This window comes from Megachile rotundata, chromosome 8 (genome assembly GCF_050947335.1).
Source record: "Megachile rotundata isolate GNS110a chromosome 8, iyMegRotu1, whole genome shotgun sequence".
In the NCBI taxonomy this organism is placed as follows: Eukaryota; Metazoa; Arthropoda; class Insecta; order Hymenoptera; family Megachilidae; genus Megachile; species Megachile rotundata.
The window spans coordinates 14,535,411-14,557,603 of NC_134990.1; the positions used below are offsets into that span (position 1 = coordinate 14,535,411).

A 22,193-nucleotide genomic window follows, 5' to 3' on the forward strand; every position below is an offset into this window, starting at 1 on the left:
TTCAATAATATTAAAAATTTTATTCGATTTATTTTTCTAACATCAATAATAAAAATCGATATATCGATGTGGTGTAACGGACAAAATGGGGAATAGCTAAGTATCGCACATGAAGTCTAATTCTTTTGCTTCTTCGTCATTAGGATCCCGACGTACAGGAACATCGGTATCCACATTTCTACGCATTTTACTAGCTAATATAAGACGGTGAACATATTCTGTATGTTTAATATCTTCTGAAGTATCAAATGCTTTTTTAACGTATGCTTTATTTGATACCGGCAGGTATACCGGAAATTCAATGTTGAACGTTATGATTAGGTCTCCTTTTTCCTTTGGATTTTCCGGAAATGGTAGTCCTTCACTGGGTACGTACTTTCGATAATTTGGCCTATTTGTGTATGATTAAATATTAAATTAATAAATAAAAGATACAATGTGATGGATACGACAAGAATCCATTTTGAAATTTTTAGTATATTATCGTTAAAAATTGAAAATATTTCAGCCATTTTGTCAAGAGATGTATAAAGATGAGCGTCGGTTATACATATATAGGGGAAACAGTGAAAGGAAATATGAAAAGGACCATATAAGTGGAACTGTTTCATACAGACATTGTAATATGCAAATTTACTGTGCATATAAAATTACACAGGATATTGACCTTGATGAAATACATTAAAATCACTGAGAACTATAAGTATACAACTGTAAGGTGTATCTCATTCAGTTACAATTAATATAAGAGTAGAAGTAAAATGATCAAAGTATGTATCAGTCAGATCAATAAAATTTATTTTTAGCGACGATTGCGAATGAGGTAACGCGGTGTTTTGTCAAGTGGACGAGGAAGAAAGGAAAGGATGGACAAGGTGACTAATGTGATAGGGAGACATACGTGATGACAGACGTTATCGGTATTCGAAGGGTTCTGTCGTCGAGGGTGTTGACGGTGACCACTGTTCCGGTCAGTGCCTCTCGCAGAAAGATATCGACCGTCATGTGCAAGTCAGAGCCCTCTCTTCGGAAGGTCTCGTGAGGCCGGTCCTCCGTGATGAAGATTACATCCGCTACGCTGACGTGCTTTCGACTGAGTAAAGACATTATGCGAACAACTACTACGATTAACCCATTTCTGTCCGGTACGAGATGTACGATGCATTTTAAACGCATCTTTCGCGAAATTTCAATCGATACCTGTTACGAACTTATGCGAAAAGGGAAATAGCTATCGTGAAATCTCTATCTTTAACCATGCATCGTACTGCGATATATATTTTTATATATTTATATAGATTTATTATATGCAAATATTGTACAAATCGGACAGAAATGCTTTTAAGTTAACCCTTCTTTGGATTATTGTCTGCAACTCTAAATAACTTTCTCGGTCCCTACATATTTGGATCCTTAGATCCATACTACTATATTCTTATATCTTTCAATAGATTAATAGACTAATATAATGCTAATTTAATGTAATAAAAGACTAATGTAATGCTTTCGATAGACTCTCCGAATAAGGGTTAATATTTCAATATCTTTTACAAGTTAACTGATGTAACAATTTACCAGGAATCTTCGTAGGTCCTTGATCGCCTTCTTCCGGGAATATAATCCTCGTTCCTGTCGGCATACCCGGTTTAATAGGTATCGTTAAAATTTTCTCTTTCGTCACCGTCGTAGATTTTTCATCCCCCACCAAAACTAATCGTTGTATTTTCATCTTTTTAATGCCTCCAAGAAGAACCTGCAGTTTAGTCGTATGAAGGTGATGATCGGAAAATAGGGATCGATCAAATTAATTTAACTGGGTGATACCAAGTAAAAATAAGTAAGTACAAGGTTTGCTGTAACGATCCCCGATGTTATCTACGGTGATTAACACCGAGAAAGAGAAACTATAAATAAAGTAAAACGTCGATATGGTACCTCCAGTAGGGTTAGATACAAGGTTTTTATCAGAGGCTCTTCCTTGCGTTTTAAACCCCGCCCCTCGGGAAATTCGAGCACGGACGGAGGTTGTGTTAGTACATGGAACAGATCAGCATAAGGACTCTCCGTACCGAAGAATTCCCTGAAGGAATATGGTACAAGAAGAAAATGGTACAGGTGTAGATAAATCGGGACTTAAATATTCTAACGGCAAGCGTTTAAGTGACTGTTAAGTTCAATCAGGTAAGAAGGTTTTAAGCCGACGTTTCGAATCGATTATTTATATCATAAAAGCTGAAGGAAAAATTGTTTAAAGGAGTACCTGTACGTTCTCATTGGTTCACCATGATAGATGTACGGTTGGATAAATCCTTCGACACCGGGCACGCCATTTTTAAGGCCTTCCTCGCCGAACTGATCGTATATGGCTCGTTTAAGAGGATCCGAAAGCACATCGTATGCTTCAGCCACCAACGAGAATATGGGCCACAAACTTTCATCCTTTGCCCGTATGGGATTGTATCGTATCGCCAAACGCCGAAATCTGAAACCCGATCGAAAGAATTCGCTTCAACGTTATTAACAATTGTCGAAGAAAGTTCCGAGATAAAATCTGAAAATTTGCAAGTCGCTGTAATTTAACAGAAACTACTACTCACGCTGCTTTTATCTCCAAATCGTCGCAATTTTTTTTTAGCGATAATACCCCATAATAATCTATACCGCGCGGACACGAACAGGGCTCTGTACACGACATGGCTTCAGAACGAAAAATCTAGTGCAATTACAAAATGTATTTACAGAAAAGTTGGAAGATGCTGGTAGAATTTCGTAATCGATCGTCTTTTATTTTTGAGATATGCGGCTAATATCATGGCTGTCGAAGGGAATAAAAGAAAGAACGTCGACGAATCGTTTCACGACGATTCTTCAAGTGTTTTCAACAACCAACGCGCCCCTTTCGACAACCAACTATTTACGATCGTGTGTTAGCATTTGCAATTATTAAACGTCTCTCGTGCCCGACATTTATTGTTGAGAACAGAAGGAGCATTTAATTGATGCTTATTGGTCGATCGTTCGAAACGACAGTTTGTCATGGACGCTTCCGAAATGATTTTAAATCTCGTGCACAAAGGTAAATCGTTTTCTTTGCTATTGTTGTTGCAATTTTTGCTCATTCGTAAAAATACGTATTGTTACGTAATTCATAGTACCACGATATTAGGATTAAACGATGTGATCCTTTAAGAAAGTTCGATTTTTTAAATATTTCGAGTATTGTATAATAAATATTATTTTTGTAGCTGTGATCAAGACGGAAATTAGCGAGAAAGATTCTAGCAGTAGCGAGCTTCTCTCTCGTCACGAAAATGATAGGTCACCGCAGGAAAATATTAAAAATTCCCACGAAAAATCCATAGAGAAGAAAGAAGAATCCAAAGAAGCAATGTTCAAGGTTTCCTTGGTGACCGATCAGGATTTGGTAAGCGATAAGGAGAACGTGTCAAGGAAGAAGATTCGAGTGGAGGCAAGGCAGATTTGCAGTAATCGAGAAAAAGGCGAGGACGAGAAAATCTTCGTGCTGCAGCAACTCGGTCGATCGCAGACACGTCCAGAAGGATTCCCGGCATTTCTGTGCATTGATGGCAGGATTGCTGATTCAAACGGAGTTAAACGGAAAATCCCGAGACCAGCGAACGCCTTTATGCTCTTCGCCAACGAGTGGCGCAAGAAGTTGGCTGCTGAGAATCCTCGGGAGTCCAATAAGGATATCAGCGTTAGGTTAATTTCTTTTCCCTTTTAAACTGGAATTAGCATTGACATAAATCTCGCTACTTCTTCTACTCCGTCTATTACTTTATTTAAACGCAATCTGAAACTTTTAAAATGTATATTCATATTCTTAAATAGTTTAAGTTTAGTCATTAATTTTATAGTCATCTTAAGCTCATACAGGTTGCTACACATCCTCCTGTATGTTATCATGTAATCATAATAAGCTTCATACTAATTTTGTACGTTTATGCGCAGATTGGGTATACTTTGGAAGAACATGGCAAAGGAGGTGAAGGAAAAATACTTTGCACTGGCCCGGGAAGTGGACGCGGAGCACAAGAGGAAGTATCCCGGTATGCTCTATGCCTATAGGCTCTCTTCAAACCGATATGACCTCGTTTTCGCGTTTGTAGCGGCTCGTCGAAGTTTACCGATGCGACTGAACGTTCGTGGCGAGCGTTCGGTAGGTACACGATAGCCTGTTGTATCCTCGTAAACAGAAAAGGGGATAGCCTCATAGATATAGCCACGAATTATTTCAATCGTTCTTCTACTTACTATCTTTCTATATCACTTATCGAATACTAATGGAAACTTTCAATGGCATTATGCGCCATTCAGCTTCTACGTTCTCCTAATTGTCATAGATACACTCTTAAATGTATTTATTCTGTTAATTTATTTTTTATTTAGTTACAATGTTACGAACTGTAATGTTATGAATTGTAGTGCTATGAATTGTAATGCTATGAATAGTCAGTAGGTGCAAATGTATTTTTAGGAAAGATATGTTACACGTTATGAACTGTAATGTTATGAATTGTGTTATGATAGTCAGTAGATGCAAATGCATTTTTAGGAAAGATACGTTACACGATTATGTTCAATACTTTTAAAGAAGTATGATAGGAGTAAAAAGTTAAGGGAAGTCGATGAGGATGATCGATAGGAAGGAGTCAAAAGATATTGCAATGGGTCCGCGGTTGTAACCCGTGAAGGACATTTAGTCGCGTGAATGCTCAGCTACGCGGGATATGTGAGGAATAATCGCACTTGTCGGTGGGTGTAGGTAGTAGGTAGTAGGTAGTAGGTAGGTAGGTAGGAGCGCGGTCGTGTATCGGGCAGGTTCCTAGAGTCGCGTCGCAATCAATACCTCCGGTCTCTACTGTTCCCTCCCGCGCGTTCCCCGTCACTCACCCGAGAATATTTCTCCGCTTGCCACCCTGTACCCTGTACCTCGACCCGCAAAACTCGTATCGCTCTGCCCGTTCCACCCGCAAATCGACGAGCTATAATCGCATTTTAACTTCCCCTTCTCCGCGATCGCTCGATCCCTTCCATTGGCTAATCACAGAATTCAGGACGAACAGATAAAAAAACGCGAGAAGATTAAATCATTGACAAAGGATTACTCAGTAGGCCTCCAAATACGTAACTTTATCGGCTGTTTTTTCTTTCATTTTATGTCACAAAATATTACATCGCAATTGTCAAACTTACCACATATTGTCTTAAACTGATCGAACTTCTGTCTGTTGATGTTCTGTTCAATTGCTAATGTTTCGAACTGGAAACGTGTAAACGTAATTGGTTCTCCATTTAATCAGGTTTCTATGCTCCAGTGTATCTTGTTTTGATTAAACAAATTGAGGGACGTTAGATCGCTGTCGTAGGTTGGGAATATTGCGCGTGTTCAAGTATTATAATTGTTGTAATTAATGGCAAATAATCCATGAATACCGTAGATGAACCGATACACCGAGCGCAAATAGTAATTGCATATTAGACGGATCGATCGTTCGAGCCAATATCTATTCCGCTCTTAACATAATCGCATTCGCTTTCCTATTACCATGTTTCCAGGGACGAAATTAAGGGATAACTTTATTAAGATGATTGTATCACAACAGTTAAACTCAGAAATGACTATGTTACTAAATTATCATTTTTGTTAAGGACATTTTTAATATATTTCTTAACTTTATTAAGATGATTGTATCACAACAGCTAAACTTACAAATGACAATGTTACTGACAATGTTAAATTATTATTTTTTATTGTGAAGGTCCGTTTTAATATAATTCTGATTCAAAGTAAAGTGCTAACAAAATAAGCAAACACTTACATTTCTCTTTCAGTTAACATTTTGTATGACAACTAATTTGCGAGGAATGCATCAAATTAACAAACTGTTTGAAAATTTTTAAGCTCCCAGAAGTGCGTATTAACAAAACGAACATAATCCTGGAACATTAACCGACAAAGTTAGGATCTGAAGTTTGAAATGGAAAGTGAGAGCAGAGATGAATAACGCTACGGAACACAGATGCTAGAGGGGAAGTGCAATTAGGAGTATCAAAGGAACAACGGTGCAATTGAAAATAATTACATCATTCAAACGTTGACCTTGTCAACCAACGATATAACAATATTCAGTAAATGAATTCACCTTTAGCGTTTGTTTCGAGTGCATCAAGGCTCCCTGCATAGACTACATGCGCAAAGTGTTTCTGAATGAAAGCGTTGCAACGTGGAACCGAATATAAAATACAACTTTAAATGAACAACTTTCAAAAAAGTGGAACAAGAAATTTCCTATGAACGTCTACGATTCAAGAAAGTTTGCTCAGCTGTGATATTTTTATCAGATAAAAAACAGTGTGCATACTTGAAAATGTGGGGGAAGGATTAATATACTTCAAGTTTATTGCGTGTCGATTGAAATTGTAGGAAATTTAAAATTGGCAAAGAATACCGAAGGTAAACGTATACAAATTTTTTGAGTTAAAAATTTAACGAAAGTAACGTTGTAAAAATTTTCAGGTTTACATCCGCGAAGATCGAAGGTGAACAACAGTGGAGAAAGAGTAAATGATGAGGCGTTCCGGGTAAACGTTTCAGCGACGGCGATATCCAGCTGGAAGCTAAAAGTTCGGAAGGGGTGCAAAGATCCGGGCTAAATTCCCCACTAAACGGTAGCCGCGCAATCGACGGCGGGTTTGGTCGGCTGGAGCAAGCCGAGTGGTCAATTAAGATCTCCGGAAAGTGTCGATATGCCCTGCGCGAGCGTTCTCGAACGCGCGGAACGGATTCGCGTGCATCTGCGCGACTGCATCGCACGCGTGACGAGGAAAAGAGGGGTGACGCACGGTCGCGCCAAGGGAAGCCGTCAAAATGTCGAGGCTGGTGCATCCAGCAGGCACGCCGAGCCGAAGATACGCGGGGGAGGAGCCTCTCCCTCTATTTCTCTGCTCTCTGTAACGATCGCCGGTCATCGATCCGCTATCGCATCAACGCGATGCTCGAGGAAACCAGCCACATCGACGCGCTTCGCGTCTGCGAACGTCACGCGGTTTCTACTCCCCGGAGTAGCCTGTTTTATACGTTGCATCACAGTTACAACCCTTTTAATTTTATACGCGATTATATACTCGTACAAGCATCTATTCAATTCTTTTAATTTATTAGATCGTTAAGTACATTTGACGGAACAGGAAATCAATTTTCTTTTTGGAAATCTTTTTGGAGAATTATCATGTCACTTCAAGACTTCTGTTAGGAACTGAACAATTTTCACGCTAGATTTAAATTTTGAGGGTGATGGAAAGTTTTCAACCCCCGTAGCTTTGCCATGGCGATTCACGATATGAGGTCAAGGATTGATTCGGAATAGAACCAAATCAATTTTTCTGTTTGAACAAATTGCTCATTGTGGGCCAACTTTGACACTATTTCATTTTGCTACAAAAATGAGTCAACTCATAAATTTGTGGCACTGAAATTTGGCGCCAAATAGGAGATGAATGTTAGAGTTTCTATATTTGTCAAGTTTCATAACGACCTACTATAACCTTGACATGATACACTATAGTACACGTGTACTCTATGGAAACTTAACCCTTGTAGGCAGGGTGTACTTATATTAATCGTCATGCAATTAAGTTAGCCTGATAAATTCAAGTATAGACAAATATTTTTCAAACTTTATTATTTTTGTTATTGCAAATTGCTAAATATGAAAATTAAAAAATTGTAGATCTTGTCAGCTGTGCTTCGTGAGTTGTCGATCATCAACGAGCGGTATATCAAATATAACAGCGCGTCAGGATCAGCGTCGGTTGAACATAAGCACCGGCAATTCGAAGAGAGATCCTCCGAAGAGGATCAAGAAAAGGAAGCAACGACGAATCGATAGGCGACAAAGGGGTTCTTTTATACACTTGGCGCAGCCGAGACGGAGAGCCAGAGAACTTTCGCTTCCTCGTGGCTCGCTCCAGGGTGGGGAATCCCACCCTCTTGGTTGAAACCCTCCCTTCGTACTCCGTCGGATTCGTCGATGACGAAACGCACGTAAATTCGCGGAGGTTCGTGCACGGTGCTGCCGCTTGGCGAAATCAGTGCGACCCAAGTGCACCGCGAGGCAGGAACGCGGGTCTCCCGTGCGCGGCCTGTCGTTCCCGCTTGCGGCACGCGCCTCTCATCCAGACGAGCATCGCTTGTCAGATAGCGAGAGACGCTCGGCGTAAATAGGTCGCTGGATGCGCGCACCAGGTGCTCGAGTAAATAGCCGACTCGGAGCGGAGTGTTTGGCCTGTCGAGGATGTGACAATACCTTCGATGGCACGATGATTCTGCGAGTGATTCGTGACGCGAGGAATTAAATATCACGGCAGTGTGAATTAGCACAGATCCGTTTGTCCAGACCGTCGATCTCGATCGAAATTACGAAATCATGTGAAGCAAGAAAGAGATAATCGTGCATGGAAGAGGCAAAAGTTTGTCGGAGGACAGAGGCAAACAGTCGGTATCGATTGCCGAGCGTTTTCGCGATGCGTGGCGGCCGAACGGATTAGAAGAGAAAAAAAACGAGAGCGGCAGGTGTTGAAAGAGGAGAAAAAGCTTCGAGCATCGATCTTGCGCCCGGTGCAGTTACCATGACGCGGCGGCTCGTCCGACACGTCGAACCGTATCCACTTGGGGATCGTCGGCTCTCGGGAGGAGATCGACGGGCCTACAGTTAGTAGGCTGTTCCGGGTCTCGGATTAACGGAGCGGTTCACGATGACGAACACGAGGACAACGTCTGCGGGGATGACGCGGACGATGGGTCTTCCCGACGGAATGCAGGAGGCCGATCGAACGCCTCCCGATACACCCTCCTGTTACGTGGTGCTCCCGCGTAAACTTGCCTCTGTGACGTGTTCGATACAGTAGCAACGAGGATAACCGCGAATCGAAGGGGCCAATTTGATTAATCGGGATAAAGACAGAAAGTTTGTATTTGCGCGCGAACGTGACCCCGATAAATGCAAGAAGTCGTTACTCGCGATAACGGAGCCAACTCTTAGCAAAGATGGACTGCTGTAACTACGTCGAGGCTTACACGGGAGGGGGACACTTTTATCAACAGCAACACTATTTCTGCTACGATAACGCGAATACCGAGTACGCCGGATACGATACGCCTCCGATTTCGAACGCGATCGAAACTACCGCGCGGTACAACGGGACGATACCACCTGCCTACCCCACAGGTACGACGTACCCTCGCGTTATCCTCTCCCATATCTTCGATTCACAATATTACTTTTTTGCGTATGTCTCTTTTGGTGCAAAAGTAGCGATTTTTTATTTTACTCATATGAACTAGAAGATAAGCTTTGTTATTTTAAATATTTTATAGCCCTAAATTGTAGGTCGGTTTTGCGATACTGTTACTTGATAACTTGGGCTTGATAACTAAAGCGAAATGTAAAAATAGGGACTCACGTGAAAGTTAGTAGTTTTAGTTAATTTTTCTATTTTTGTATAAACTTGTATCATATAATAGAACATATATGTATGTTAAACAAATGTCTACGTATATCGCTATATTTTTGTTAAAAAGAAAAGAGATATGTAGGTACGCTGTTCATAAGCACTTTACTTTTCTCTTAATAGTTTGGATTTTGTGTCAATTAACGGTAAAGGTAGATGAATTGGAAATTGGTGGCTGTTATCTCTTTGCGCCGCTAGCTTCTTAAATGCACCGAAGATAAGAGTATGAGAGCGTGAAATGGGTTGTGAAAATTTCGATTAAGAAATACGGGCAATTATCGAGGGTAATTTCAAAGTGTGTCGATTATATCACTGTAAATATAAGCTTCAAATGTACGCTGTCGAGGAACAAAATGATCGTATATACTTTATTCTCAGTGTATTAGTTCTATGAATGGTTAAAATTCGCAGTTATTTTTGCACCAACTGTTATCCTGTCACAGTTGAACCGCTTAGTAGTGTGCGATAAGCGGTACAAATCAAATTTGTCACTTATTTTTCATGCGATACGAGCATCATAATTCTGTTGCGTTCCATATTTCATGCAATGTCACCATTTTTAAACGTGATTTGTTATCGGTATTTACAGAAGCATTTTTGCAATTTATTTGCACTATAATCATGATCGTAACGGTGATCATTTTGATCCTCATAACGACACTGATGCAAAAGATCATAGTTTAATATTAAAACTGTTAAACATTTTGAAAGTGTCATAGGTAAAAGCATCATTTAGTCGATATCTCGTTATATATCAGCTCTACGACAAAAATAGTTATTTCGTAATTTATAGCTTGGGAAATTCTCTACAAAAAGGATTCTATGAGTTATTTTCGTGGGAGTAGCAATTTTCATGTGAGATGGCCTTTTGTCTGTCCTTGTCAGATCAATCTGACCTTGTCAGATCAAGGTTGAAAACTTTTGAACTATAACGAAAACGGCCACTTTCACAAAAAAATTTATAAATCATTTTTTATAGAGAATTTCCTAAGCTACAAATTCGGTAATAATCATTTTTCTCGTAGGACTGATAAATAACGAGATATTCATGAAAAGATCTTTTTCATCAGATCAAGGTTGAAAACTATTTATAACGAAAACGGTCACTTCCACAAAAAAATTTATAAACCATTTTTTATAGAGAATTTCCTAAGCTACAAATTCGATAATAATCATTTTTCTCGTAGGACTGATAAATAACGAGATATTCCTGAAAAGATCTCTTTCGTCTTCGACCTTCATAAGATCGTCCAAAGATGTTGCGTCTTCTTTCGACTTTGAAATATATTTCCAAACTATTAATCCACATAAAAATAGTTTACTATACAGCAAATTTTCCCCTCGAATAAAACATTTACCTGTTCTGCAGATTACGTGTACAACCCAAAAGAGGCGAGGCTGCGGAAGGCGATGCGCGAACAGAATCGCGAGCTGTCCCGACGATCGATCTTGCAGAGTGCGATCGCCAGAGCCGGTGTAATCTCTGGTCCAGTCACCTCTGGTTTCCTGGATCACCAGCACCGTTTCGGATGCGTGTCCTCTGCGGGTTTGCCGATTAATTCGACGGTGGAGTCTGATCGAGTACCGGAGCCGTGGTTCCAGTCGAACTCACGACCGAAACCCATCCACTCGCCGCGAATGAACGACTGGTATGGCAACGTTGGCGATCCGATCGAAAGACTGCAAGTTATGGGCACCATGCACCACCGTGGACCCGACAAATGCAAAGACGTGATGAGAAATCAAGCTGTGGCTAGCGCCTCGGCCGCGGAATGCGGTGCCGCGTTCTCCAACAACGCCTATGCTGTTGACTTCAGCGACGTTAACAGGGAACGGGGGATACGTCGACAGGAAAATATTCCGGACTATGCTGAATTCAGCGATGGACAGAAATGGCACCCTTATCAGGTCTGAAGAAGTTCGGCAATTTAGAATTTTTGCATTTGTGAAGCTTCAAATTTTCAAATTTTAAAATCTTCATAAGTCTTCAAGTTCTAAAATCTTCATAAATCTTGAAGTTCTAAAATCTTCATAAGTCTTCAAGTTCTAAAATTTTCATAAGTCTTCAAGTTCTAAAATCTTCATAAGTCTTCAAGTTCTAAAATCTTCATAAGTCTTCAAGTTCTAAAATCTTCATAAGTCTTCAAGTTCTAAAATCTTCATAAATCTTCAAGTTATAAAATCTTCAGATCTCCCATCACAAAATTTGCAATTTTGAATCTTCAACAATTAAACCACCCTCCTGATTCACTTTGTATTTGAAGATAATGCAATGACATTATACACTATCATTACAGAACGGCGGAGGTGGCCATCAGCATCACAGAGCGCCTCACCCCTCCCAAATGGGTGGCATCATTCACCCAAACGTGCAGAACTTAAGTTCCCACGAACACGGACCGTGGAATCAGTTTTGTCACGGTGTAATACCGCGTAAGTGTTTTAAAAATATCATAGTAAGAGACCAGGAGTTAATATTATATTTTTGCAGATGGCCCGCCTATGCCTAGAAACATTGGAGTTCGTGGACCACGGCACACCGTGCTGCTACGAGACCGCCTACCTGCTAGACACTGCGAATTTCCTGAGGAAACGTCACGGTTAACTTATAATACCAATAAACTTAACGTAGAGAGCATACGAGCGTCTTACTCTCCTCCTGAGCACCAGGTCTCTTATTTCATCTTATATGTACATGTTACTGTAAATGCTCAATGTTGGAAAATGTTAGGCATAGTGTAATAGTGTTTCTTAAATTCTATATATTGTCCATTAGATGCCAAGATTGATCGAATCGTCGGTGGATTCTGTTATGGACTCCTCCACATCGAGAATCCGTCGCGAGGACGAAGGACCTAGGTGGGAGCAGAACCCCATCAACAATGGAATGTCCATGGACAACCTCGCACCCGCTGCGGTAAGACATTCTGTTAAATTAATCCAAAGGACCATGTCATAAGAATAAATTCCTAAATTTCTAAATTTCCAAATTCTCATACTCTCTGACCATCTAAACATCTAAATATCTGACCACCTAAACATCTGAACACCTAAACACCTAAACTCTACGCCCCCAGGAATCGAGCGCACCCCGCGAAAAGGAGCGCGAGTCCCGAAGGTCCGCAGAGCGCTTCGAGCCGAAGAAGAAGACTGTAAGCAAGCAACCGTTACCCGGTTTCCATCAGGCGTTCGGGTCGACGGAAATCGGAAGGTTTTCCCGCTCAGAGTTCTTCGTGAACATGGTGGGCGAGAGTGGCGGCAACGTGGAGGTAGCTGACACGGAAAACAGCAACGTAAGTACAGATCGTATGTCAGAGGTAAACGGAGCTGCAGTCACCGCGTCGCGTGATACGTCTGCGATTACCACGACCGCAACGACGACAGTGAGAACTTTCGACGCCGAAGACAGCGAAGACACCAGCTTGGACGGCTCTAGCAACGAGCTCGTCGCGACGACTTCGATCGGCATGTACTGCGGACAACCGAGCACCCCTCGTTGGCACAGTCCTCACGTGGGCGCCATAGGTAGCGAAATTTAAGCGGATCGTTAATCCTTCTAAAGACTTTGGAGCATTTACTTCTGCTGTAAGTCAAATGGCGTCTTCTTACCAACTGCCAAACCAGTGCATTTTTGTGCGGGCCTATCAGGTCCTGTCTTTCCTAATTTCGTATACTTTTGTGTTTATGAAACTTCCGAGTGTGAACGAGTGTGTTTGAAAAATGGCACTGTGGGCAGAAAATGTTGTCAGCCTTCTTCTCTTTTCACGTTGTACAAAAAGAGGAAGACTGACAGTGAAACATATTCCCTCTGCTTCATTGTATGCTTACTTTAGAAGTATGTGCTCGAAGTTACAGACTGTTAAGATATTAATTTGGGAAGGTTGTCAAGCAGTGTCTGCATCTCAGGGCTGTAATACAAGTAACTTCGTCAAAAGACAACTTGTATTTCAACCTTGAGACACAGTTTAAAACCTTGAGACTGTTTACAACCTTCGCTACGAGTTATTGTAATTTGAAGACACTTATGTAGCGTAAATTTTTCTTATCGAAGACTGTTATAGGGTTTTGATTTTGTAGAAATGAATAGCCGGCGAAAGGGATTAATGATGCGATATGGACGCAGATTTCGTCCACTTGTCTTTAGGATTAAATTATTCCCTCCGATTTGGAATGGTCCGATAAGGTTTCGTACTTGACGAGAGCCAACGTTGAATCTCTAGTTAATGAATTTCCGTTTAAATTTATTTGCTGGCCGAGGTCTCCAATCTTTGTACAAAAATTATTTCACGGACTTTGAACGATCGGAGGTTGCGAATGGCGTACGAAACGTCGAGATTGTGCCTTTAATACGACGGAGATATCAAAGGTCTTTGAAATTTCTGGTCGAATCAAAAAGATAAAAAGAAATCAAAACAGCACGATATTCGCGGGTCTCGTACGTCAAACGTCAGGTCGAGCAATCCACATGAGTTATAATTCTTGACAAAATGTTTAAAGTAATTTAAAAAAGAATAATTGTGTAAATATTTACGAACGGTAAAAATTTATCGTTAGGGGAGATAGAGGTAAGATGGAAAAATAAATGTAACTTAGTGTAAGTTATTCTAAAAACTACTTTGTCAAATTGTACGCATAAACATAAACAGAAGCAAATTCTGCGTTACCAACAGAAATAACCATCTTAGCTCGACCTCTCCGCTGCTCATCCGTCGGTATATTTTCTGTCGTGCAGAATATATTCAATAATCTGTGGGTTGCTCGTACTTGGTCGAAAATATAATCAAAATGTGTCGATAATCGTATTTAATCGGCACCTTCCAACAAGTTGTTAAATATCGTCGATGATACACGAAGGTGTACCGGCGATGAATTATATGAATATATTAAATATATATTTAAAGAAGTATATATATACATACATATATATATATATTGTACTTATATGTATAATGGAGGAACGAAAACGCGCGACGAAGAGGTACATAAGTTATTTAGTAGATTATTTAGGCGACACGTATTGCCGCGCGGAGAAACGTATAAATAAAAGTGGACATAAATTGCGAACGTAGAAAGTCGAGAAACCTGAGAACACTTTTGCTCTTATATGTTGAAGGGTTGATGCATGGATTTTTTATTTTGCATTCAGAACTCGTTTACCTTTCAAATCTTTCGACGTACATCTATAAATTTAAGACGGTAGAGTAAGATAGCACGAGCGAAATAACGAATTGTGGCGGTTCAAGTAGTATTTCAATCTTTTATATCCATTTTAACGTTTAATAATCTATTTACAGAAACTTTGGGACCTTTTAAAATAGTGACAAATGTTTTTTAGAATTGCTAGCATATTAAGAATTGCGATCATTTAAGGGATTCGATTCTGTTCAAAATTCGTTTCATTAATCAGAATTCGAGTTTATCAAAATGTTACGAATAAGAGTTAATGCTCTTTTCACGTTCTGTTTGATCGAGTTCTGAATCCCGTGCAGGCACCACTGACTTTTATCGAGCGATCTATCGGTACATCGACTTGACATAATTCGTGCCAGCTACCCTGTACCTATTATGGGACCAAATTATAAAAGAAAAGCTTTTATTTCGCGTTCACCGTCGCGCTTACGTCCCACGTATTATCGGGTTTGAAAAGAACGGTAACCGTTCGCTAAATACTCGGCAGGGGCTGTAACCGTTGTGTCGCCACTACGCGATGTAATTCCACGCGTCTGTACATTGTAACTCTGCGCATTCCATCGTTACGTGTTGTAATTCTGCGCATTGTAACGCGTTGCAATTCCATGTAATTCTACGCAGCGAAATTGTACGAATCATGACCACCGTATTAGTGACTCAAATATCCTGCGTGGCAATATAACGGAAGTCAACGATGCAACTGTTCGCTAAATACTCGCGACAGGGGCTGTAACACCGTTGTATTGCCACGCTTCAATGCAATGTAATTCCACGCGTCTGTACATTGTAACTCTGCGCATTCCAACGTTACGTGTTGTAATTCTGTGCATTGTAACGCGTTGCAATTCCATGTAATTCTACGCAGCGAAATTGTACGAATCATGACCACCGTATTAGTGACTCAAATATCCTGCGTGGCAATATAACGGAAGTCAACGATGCAACTGTTCGCTAAATACTCGCGACAGGGGCTGTAACACCGTTGTATTGCCACGCTTCAATGCAATGTAATTCCACGCGTCTGTACATTGTAACTCTGCGTATTCCAACGTTACGTGTTGTAATTCTGTGCATTGCATCGCGACTCAATTCCATATAATTCCACGCACCGAAATTGTACGAGTCATGACTCATCGACCACCGTAATATCGATTCCTGCGTGGCAATATAACGGGAGTCTAGCGTCCAGACATTTAGCGACTCCAGCGTTGATTTAGCGAACGGTTACTCTCGCACTGTCCGCTCGTTTGTTCGAAACAAGAACTTGAAATTTTTCATGTAAAGCAACGATTTTATAATTTGAACTGGTCACAGATTTTACAAGGTTCTTTTGATTGTCCTGTAATTCGACAGTGAAGATTTAAAAAAACGTTTCAATGTGAAAAAGAACGAGTACCGTTTGATCGAGCGGACGGTCAACTTGAATCGTTGAAGATCGTTGTTCAAGATAGTCCAGAAAAGTAGAACTTCTCTGCGGAATAATTGTCAAACTGTATCTTTAGTCACTTTACAAATATGTCAATGTGATTCTGACTAAAATTTGAACAGGAATCACATTCACAATATTTATGAAATATTATTTAAAGTTAGCGAAGAACAAAGATACTTGAGAATTATGATTGGCCATATTTTTGTCTAACTTCTCTGGACTAAGAGGAAACAACGGATAATTAGGAACAGTTCGAGCTTTTTTTTCTCTTGGATGAACGAACGTCCGGGAAGTATGAAATGATGTAAATGCTGTGATTTGTTTTAACATTAAACGATGTAGTTATAGTATTTAACAGGCGTGAAAGCGTCGAATGTCGCGGCGTCGAAAGACGAGTTGTGATAGGAACTGCATAAATCTTAGAATCGTTGCTTTAACTTTTGGATTGTTGATAAGAGCACAAATACCTTGTGGTCCATCAGAATGATTCGAGAACAGAAATTCTAAATTATATTGGTATCAAAAATAATTTCCTAACACAAGAGTTTTATTAATCTAAGTTCAACGTTGTATAATTATTTGTGAAATGGACCAAAACGAAAATGTTTCATCGATGATCCAAAACTGAAAGCAACAGAAATTCCGTTGAATTGTAACCAAGCCAGTTTCGTCTCGTAAAACTCGGATCCTATAAGGAGATTTTTAGCGATGCGTTAATTACTTGAAATTTTAATAATTTTGTTACTTTATCGATCTGTCTCGTTGGCGATGCGGATTGTAACATAGAAATTAACCATGTCTAACGATTAAGAAAACGCCGTAATCTACGTTTTATTATCGGCGACGATATTAAGTGTAGAGCTATAGTTGTAAAAGTGTGAATCAGAAACGAGAACAGAGGTACAGTGTCGTACAACGGCGAAACTTATAACGTATTGATAACACGTAATCGTCTTTCTGTCTAATTATTAGCAATCTATTCACTCTAATCGTTAGTAAACGCGTTAAGGAAGCGAATGTGTATAGAAAACGAGAAACGATTACGAACCATTGTACATCTTTTAATCCTGCAAGTGCCAACGTTGGTGAGAAAAAAGTCCTTAACAAAGGCTCGTGTTATTGTATCGAATTCCATCAAATTTCGCGACTGCCTTGACTCTATTCATTTTCGCAAGCAAAATGTATTTACAACAAAATGTATTTACAGCAAAATGTACAGTAGAGTAAGGAAAATGGCGGTGGAAGACCCTTGTTTGGTGACCCACTACTAAATTTGACGTTGAAGAAATTTGCAGATTAAAAAAATCAGAAGGAAAAAGTCAGAAGAAATTTGTAAATTAATTTATAAATTTGAAGATGTCAAATTATTATAATTAGGGAATTTGTAACTTGTGAACAAGGAGATCCTGCACTTCCAAATCTACGACTGTACATTTACATCCAAATTGTATTCTGCAAAATGTACAGTAGAGTAAGGAAAATGGCGGCGGAAGACCCTTGTTTGGTGTCCATTACTAAATTTGACGTTGGAGAAATTTGGGGATTTGCAGATTAAGTCAAAAGAAATTTGTAAATTAATTTATAAATTTAAAGATGTCAAATTATTATAATTAGGGAATTTGTAACTTGTGAACAAGGAGCAGATCCTGCACTTCCAAACAACTGTACATTCAAATTGTTTTAGGCAAAAGAACACGAAAAAGAAAGTTGATAGAGTTAACGCAGCAGAATTTAAAGATTTTCATTCTTACGTGTACATTGATACAGTAGAACTTCTACGATAGAGACCAAAATTAATTATAACGATTGATTTCGTTCTGAATGCATAATTCTTAACACGGGGGTTCTACTGTATTGTTGAGCATAAATTCCTCAGACGATCAATATACATTATGAGTACTTCATTTATTAACAAAGCTTCCTATTTGACCTATTTGTCAATAATCATTTATCGTAGATCGTTCATGCTATATGTTGATCGTTCGAGGGCAATTCACGTTATCAGTTTGATGGAGCGAAATTTAACGACACTCGAGAAAAGAGAAAAACACAAAAAAAAAAAAACGAAAATGTTTAAACGAAAATAAACCGATGTCTATACGACAGTAAAGGCGGAGAGAAAAGAAGGAGATAAAATTGAAGTCTTGTCTTATTTTCTTCAGTTACACCCGAAGACCTACCTCTCCACACCAGTTATTTTTCCCTTCTCACCGAGATCCTGCGGAATCCTTGGAGCCTCGACTGCTATTCACAGGATCGCGGAAAACGGTGAGATTCTGTCGAGAATCATCCCTGATGATTGCTGCTGGTTTGCTGCTAGATCCAGGTGCGGAGTTTCTAGGATTTCCGATAATGTTGTGGTAAGAATTCGGTGACATTTTTCTCTGAAATTCAAATTGTAGAATTTTCATGAACAATGTAATTTTGCAATATAATGGAAATTATAGAATTATAGAATTTTAAAGAACAATATAATTCTACAATATAATGTAAATGATAGAATTATAGAATTTTTAATGAACAATATAATTTTACAATATAATGGAAATGATAGAATTATAGAATTTTTAATGAACAATGTAATTCTACAATATGATGTAAATTATAGAATTATAGAATTTTTAATGAACAATATAATTTTACAATATAATGTAAATTATAGACTTGTAGAATTTTTAATGAACAATATAATGTGAATTATAGAATTATAGAATTTTCAATGAACAATATAATTTTACAATATAATGTAAATTATAGAATTATAGAATTTTTAATGAACAATATAATTCTACAATATAATATAAATTATAGACTTATAGAATTTTCAATGAACAATATAATTTTACAATATAATGTAAATTATAGAATTGTAGAATTTTCTATGAACAATATAATTTTACAATATAATGTAAATTATAGAATTATAGAATTTTCATGAACAATATAATTCTACAATATAATGTGAATTATAGAATTGTGGAACTTTCAATGAACAATATAATTTTACAATATAATGTAAATTATAGAATTGTAGAATTTTCATGAACAATATAATTCTACAATATAATATAAATTATAGAATTGTGGAACTTTCAATGAACAATATAATTTTACAGTATAATGTAAATTATAGAATTGTAGAATTTTCTATGAACAATATAATTTACAATATAATATAAATTATAGAATTGTAAAACTTTCATTAACAATATAATTCTATGTCAAACGTTATCTCATAGTCAAACGTTAAATCTGTTATATCATTGAAGCCTAACCGCAGTCGCAGCTCGTCCGCCATTACATCAATTCCTATCTTTCCTACAGTTGATGGCAATATAAGAATCAATTATATCAAATTTATTTATTGATCACTTAATTTCATAACTTCAAAAATATTACCATACTAAAAATTTGTAGAATTGCACATTTTTGGACTACTCCCGTCACTCAGGAGAGAAAGAATGGTTCTACCAGAAGAACATGCTGAATCCGTCGGAGCTGCGTCGAGATAACTACGAGTCCAACGAACAAAACGATGGAAAGTACATAGTGATCGGTACATCAAGCAATAATAATCGAAACATTCCTAGTTTGTATAATGATGAAGAACCTTGTAAACCGGCTGTAAAAGTTGAACAGGACGACTCCTCGAAATCACCGAAGCAGGACGGAGATAACTGATTAAAGAAACTACGAAAATTGCTTTAAACATATTCTAAACTTATGTAGAAAGTATTGCTGAAGTTTAAATAATCTTAGTATAGATAAGTCATTCGAATGATTAATATTAATTTCTTGATACATTTATGTGCGATATTGTAACATTCTTTTCTATATGTTTTACTGTAGTTTGCAAGATACGTTCATTATGACATGTACATGCTTTCAGTTTGTTTAAAAAATACATTTGTACGTTCTACTTATACAGAATTTTAAGAATTAACTCCTGTATGTGTATGTACACATGTACGTTCTACTCATGGCCTATTTATGCAGCAATATTTTAAAAATTAATTTCTATATGTATATGTACATATGTACGTTCTACTCATGGCTTATTTATGCAGCAATATTTTAAAAATTAACTCCTGTATGTATATATACACATGTACGTTCTAATGGCCTATGCAGCATTTTAAAAATTAATTCCTATATGTATATATACGTTCTAATGGTCCATGCAGCATTTTAAAAATCAACTCCTATACAATTAAACTCAAATTTTTGTTCCTAAAAGAATGTAAGATCAAAGAAAAGAACGTAAAGTGATGACCCAACATCCGAAGATACAAGTTGAGCGATGTCCGACCGTCAATAAATGGAATTAATCGCTTCCGTTTCTGTGTAAGGATCCCACCGGTAGAATGCAATTTGTAAATAAAGGAACAAAGGTAGGTACGTCGATGGTAGTTTATCTCAGCGATTGTAATTGTGGATGTTTATTGTAGACGAACGAGTAGGAGGCGGCATTCTTCAAACGCGATAAAGGAACATCATGGACCTCCCAATCCGTCAGGTGAGCTACCTAACCGGCAGGTAGTGACGAGAATCCGTATCGTAAACGAGTCGTGCAACCGGTGAGTCGTTGCATCGGTTTTTCGAGGTAAAGGTCCTCTTTTTATTGCCCTAGCCACCGTTGATGCATCCGGGTAGAATCGCAACCATGCAACTTATCGACTACTTTTTCTTTTAATTAGTCGGCACCCATAAATCCATAAAAGTTGTATAAATAGAAATTGGTGATGTCTAAGATGTATGATATTTCAGGAAAGCTGCTACCTTGAGCTGTTACTTTGAGAAGAAACACGTTTACTTGTGGACAGCGAGAAGAGGAAGATTTTGAATCAACAACCACATCTTATTTATTGCGTTTAGATTTAATATAAAGAAACGTAACGTGTTCCTACTTATTTGAACTACTTCCAATTTGCTGTAAAACGCTCCGCTAATAATCGAACTGCAGAGAGCTGTCGAACAAATTACGAATCTCCGTCGACGGGTTCGTTTAACAACGATCACAGTCCGTTACACGTCCGTAGCTGCGCATCGGCGATATCGCGACTTTTCCCTTCACAAAATTACTAGCACAAATATCTGTCAGGGCTGAATGGTTACTTTACCGGCCAAAAGCGCGCGCGATGGCAAACAAGAAACGGTCCTGGTCAAATATCTACTCGCGATACATCGGCCAGTCGACGTAACTTGCTGTTGATTTTTGTCATTTGACTCGAAATGGTCAGTCTGTCTGTCTGGCTGTCTGTTCGTCGAACGGTTAACTGTTCCATCTGCAACGATAGCTCTCTGACGTTCAACTTTGAGTAACCTTGGAATACTGTAGGCTGCAAAAATTATATCAGCGACAAACAAGTGTTAAATGATAAATAAGCGTTGAATGATAAACAGAATGAGAGTTGAATGATAAACAGAATAAGAGTTAGACAATAAGCAAAAATAATTTGAGGTTTCACAAGGGATGTGTAAATCCTTACTGAGTTAGGGATTAAAGAACTTGGAAAAATGTTTTCAAGCATCAGACATTTTGTCAACGATAGCAGAGGATCCTCGAATTATTTTGACAAGTACGAAGAATCATTGTAAATTTACCAGTTCAGCTGGTCCGGTGTCTTCTGTATTTCCAAATTTTCCAAATCGCACAACATCAGGACACTCGCGATCGCTAAACAAATCCGAGTGCACGAACATCCGTCACCGCAAACTCCGATCTTTATTTTTGATCGAATGGACCGGTAGTTCCTTCCGTCGAAAAAACCGCGAACTGCCGTTGGAAGACGACAATCCATGGTCCGTCGAGCAAACAAACGTCAAAGGCCGCGTCGAAGAAAGAGAAGAAATAGAAAAAAGTGTGAACGTGGAGCTCGAGGAGATACCAAGCGAAGACGATCGACGACTGTCGCGTGGGCGGACTGACGGACCTCGTGCTTTCCAGAGGATCGACCAACCGACGTGGAATCGTAAAATGGTAGCGTGCATGGATTGGCCGATGAAGCAGCGAAAAGGCGGCGACCGATGTCCTCCGTCG

General features: G+C 38.8%; 2 protein-coding genes and 1 long non-coding RNA gene across 5 annotated transcripts; 1 reads left to right on the plus strand and 2 right to left on the minus strand.

Annotated features, from left to right (window-relative positions):
* On the minus strand, positions 1-2,739 carry LOC100878519 (dnaJ homolog subfamily B member 13). The gene is made up of 6 exons (XM_012284496.2): positions 2,598-2,739; positions 2,261-2,482; positions 1,936-2,080; positions 1,576-1,753; positions 902-1,073; positions 1-391 (listed from the first exon to the last, which is right to left on the minus strand). The coding sequence occupies exons 1-6, from the start codon at positions 2,693-2,695 to the stop codon at positions 97-99; spliced, it is 1,110 nt and encodes a 369-aa protein (XP_012139886.2). The 5' UTR covers positions 2,696-2,739; the 3' UTR covers positions 1-96.
* Positions 2,740-2,937: 198 nt separating this feature from the next.
* LOC100878409 (uncharacterized) lies at positions 2,938-20,072 on the plus strand. Of its 3 annotated transcripts, XM_012284428.2 has the most exons (10): positions 2,938-3,076; positions 3,246-3,723; positions 3,973-4,070; positions 10,904-11,442; positions 11,832-11,967; positions 12,026-12,204; positions 12,311-12,451; positions 12,612-12,827; positions 18,316-18,513; positions 19,571-20,072. In XM_012284428.2, the coding sequence occupies exons 1-10, from the start codon at positions 3,037-3,039 to the stop codon at positions 19,832-19,834; spliced, it is 2,289 nt and encodes a 762-aa protein (XP_012139818.2). In that variant the 5' UTR covers positions 2,938-3,036; the 3' UTR covers positions 19,835-20,072. The 3 variants fall into 3 exon arrangements, with proteins under 3 accessions (XP_012139818.2, XP_076390438.1, XP_003702847.3); XM_076534323.1 differs by lacking the exons at positions 18,316-18,513; positions 19,571-20,072 and having other exon boundaries at positions 12,612-18,294; XM_003702799.3 differs by lacking the exons at positions 2,938-3,076; positions 3,246-3,723; positions 3,973-4,070 and adding an exon at positions 7,753-9,251.
* On the minus strand, positions 17,219-21,887 carry LOC143264972 (uncharacterized). The gene is made up of 2 exons (XR_013038995.1): positions 21,758-21,887; positions 17,219-18,537 (listed from the first exon to the last, which is right to left on the minus strand). It is a non-coding gene; the product is annotated as an uncharacterized LOC143264972 (long non-coding RNA).
* Between the last annotated feature and the right edge of the window lie 306 nt (positions 21,888-22,193).

Bases quoted from the DNA above. Each gene is read 5' to 3' on its own strand.
- LOC100878409 (XM_012284428.2), top strand. From the start codon at position 3,037: ATGGACGCTTCCGAAATGATTTTAAATCTCGTGCACAAAG. The intron at 3,724-3,972 runs GTTAATTTCTTT...GTTTATGCGCAG, and splicing joins AATAAGGATATCAGCGTTAG to ATTGGGTATACTTTGGAAGA. The intron at 12,452-12,611 runs GTAAGACATTCT...CTACGCCCCCAG, and splicing joins ACAACCTCGCACCCGCTGCG to GAATCGAGCGCACCCCGCGA.
- LOC100878519 (XM_012284496.2), bottom strand. From the start codon at position 2,695: ATGTCGTGTACAGAGCCCTGTTCGTGTCCGCGCGGTATAGATTATTAT. The intron at 2,483-2,597 runs GTGAGTAGTAGT...ATCGGGTTTCAG, and splicing joins GATTTGGAGATAAAAGCAGC to ATTTCGGCGTTTGGCGATAC. The intron at 2,081-2,260 runs GTACTCCTTTAA...ATATTCCTTCAG, and splicing joins GAACCAATGAGAACGTACAG to GGAATTCTTCGGTACGGAGA.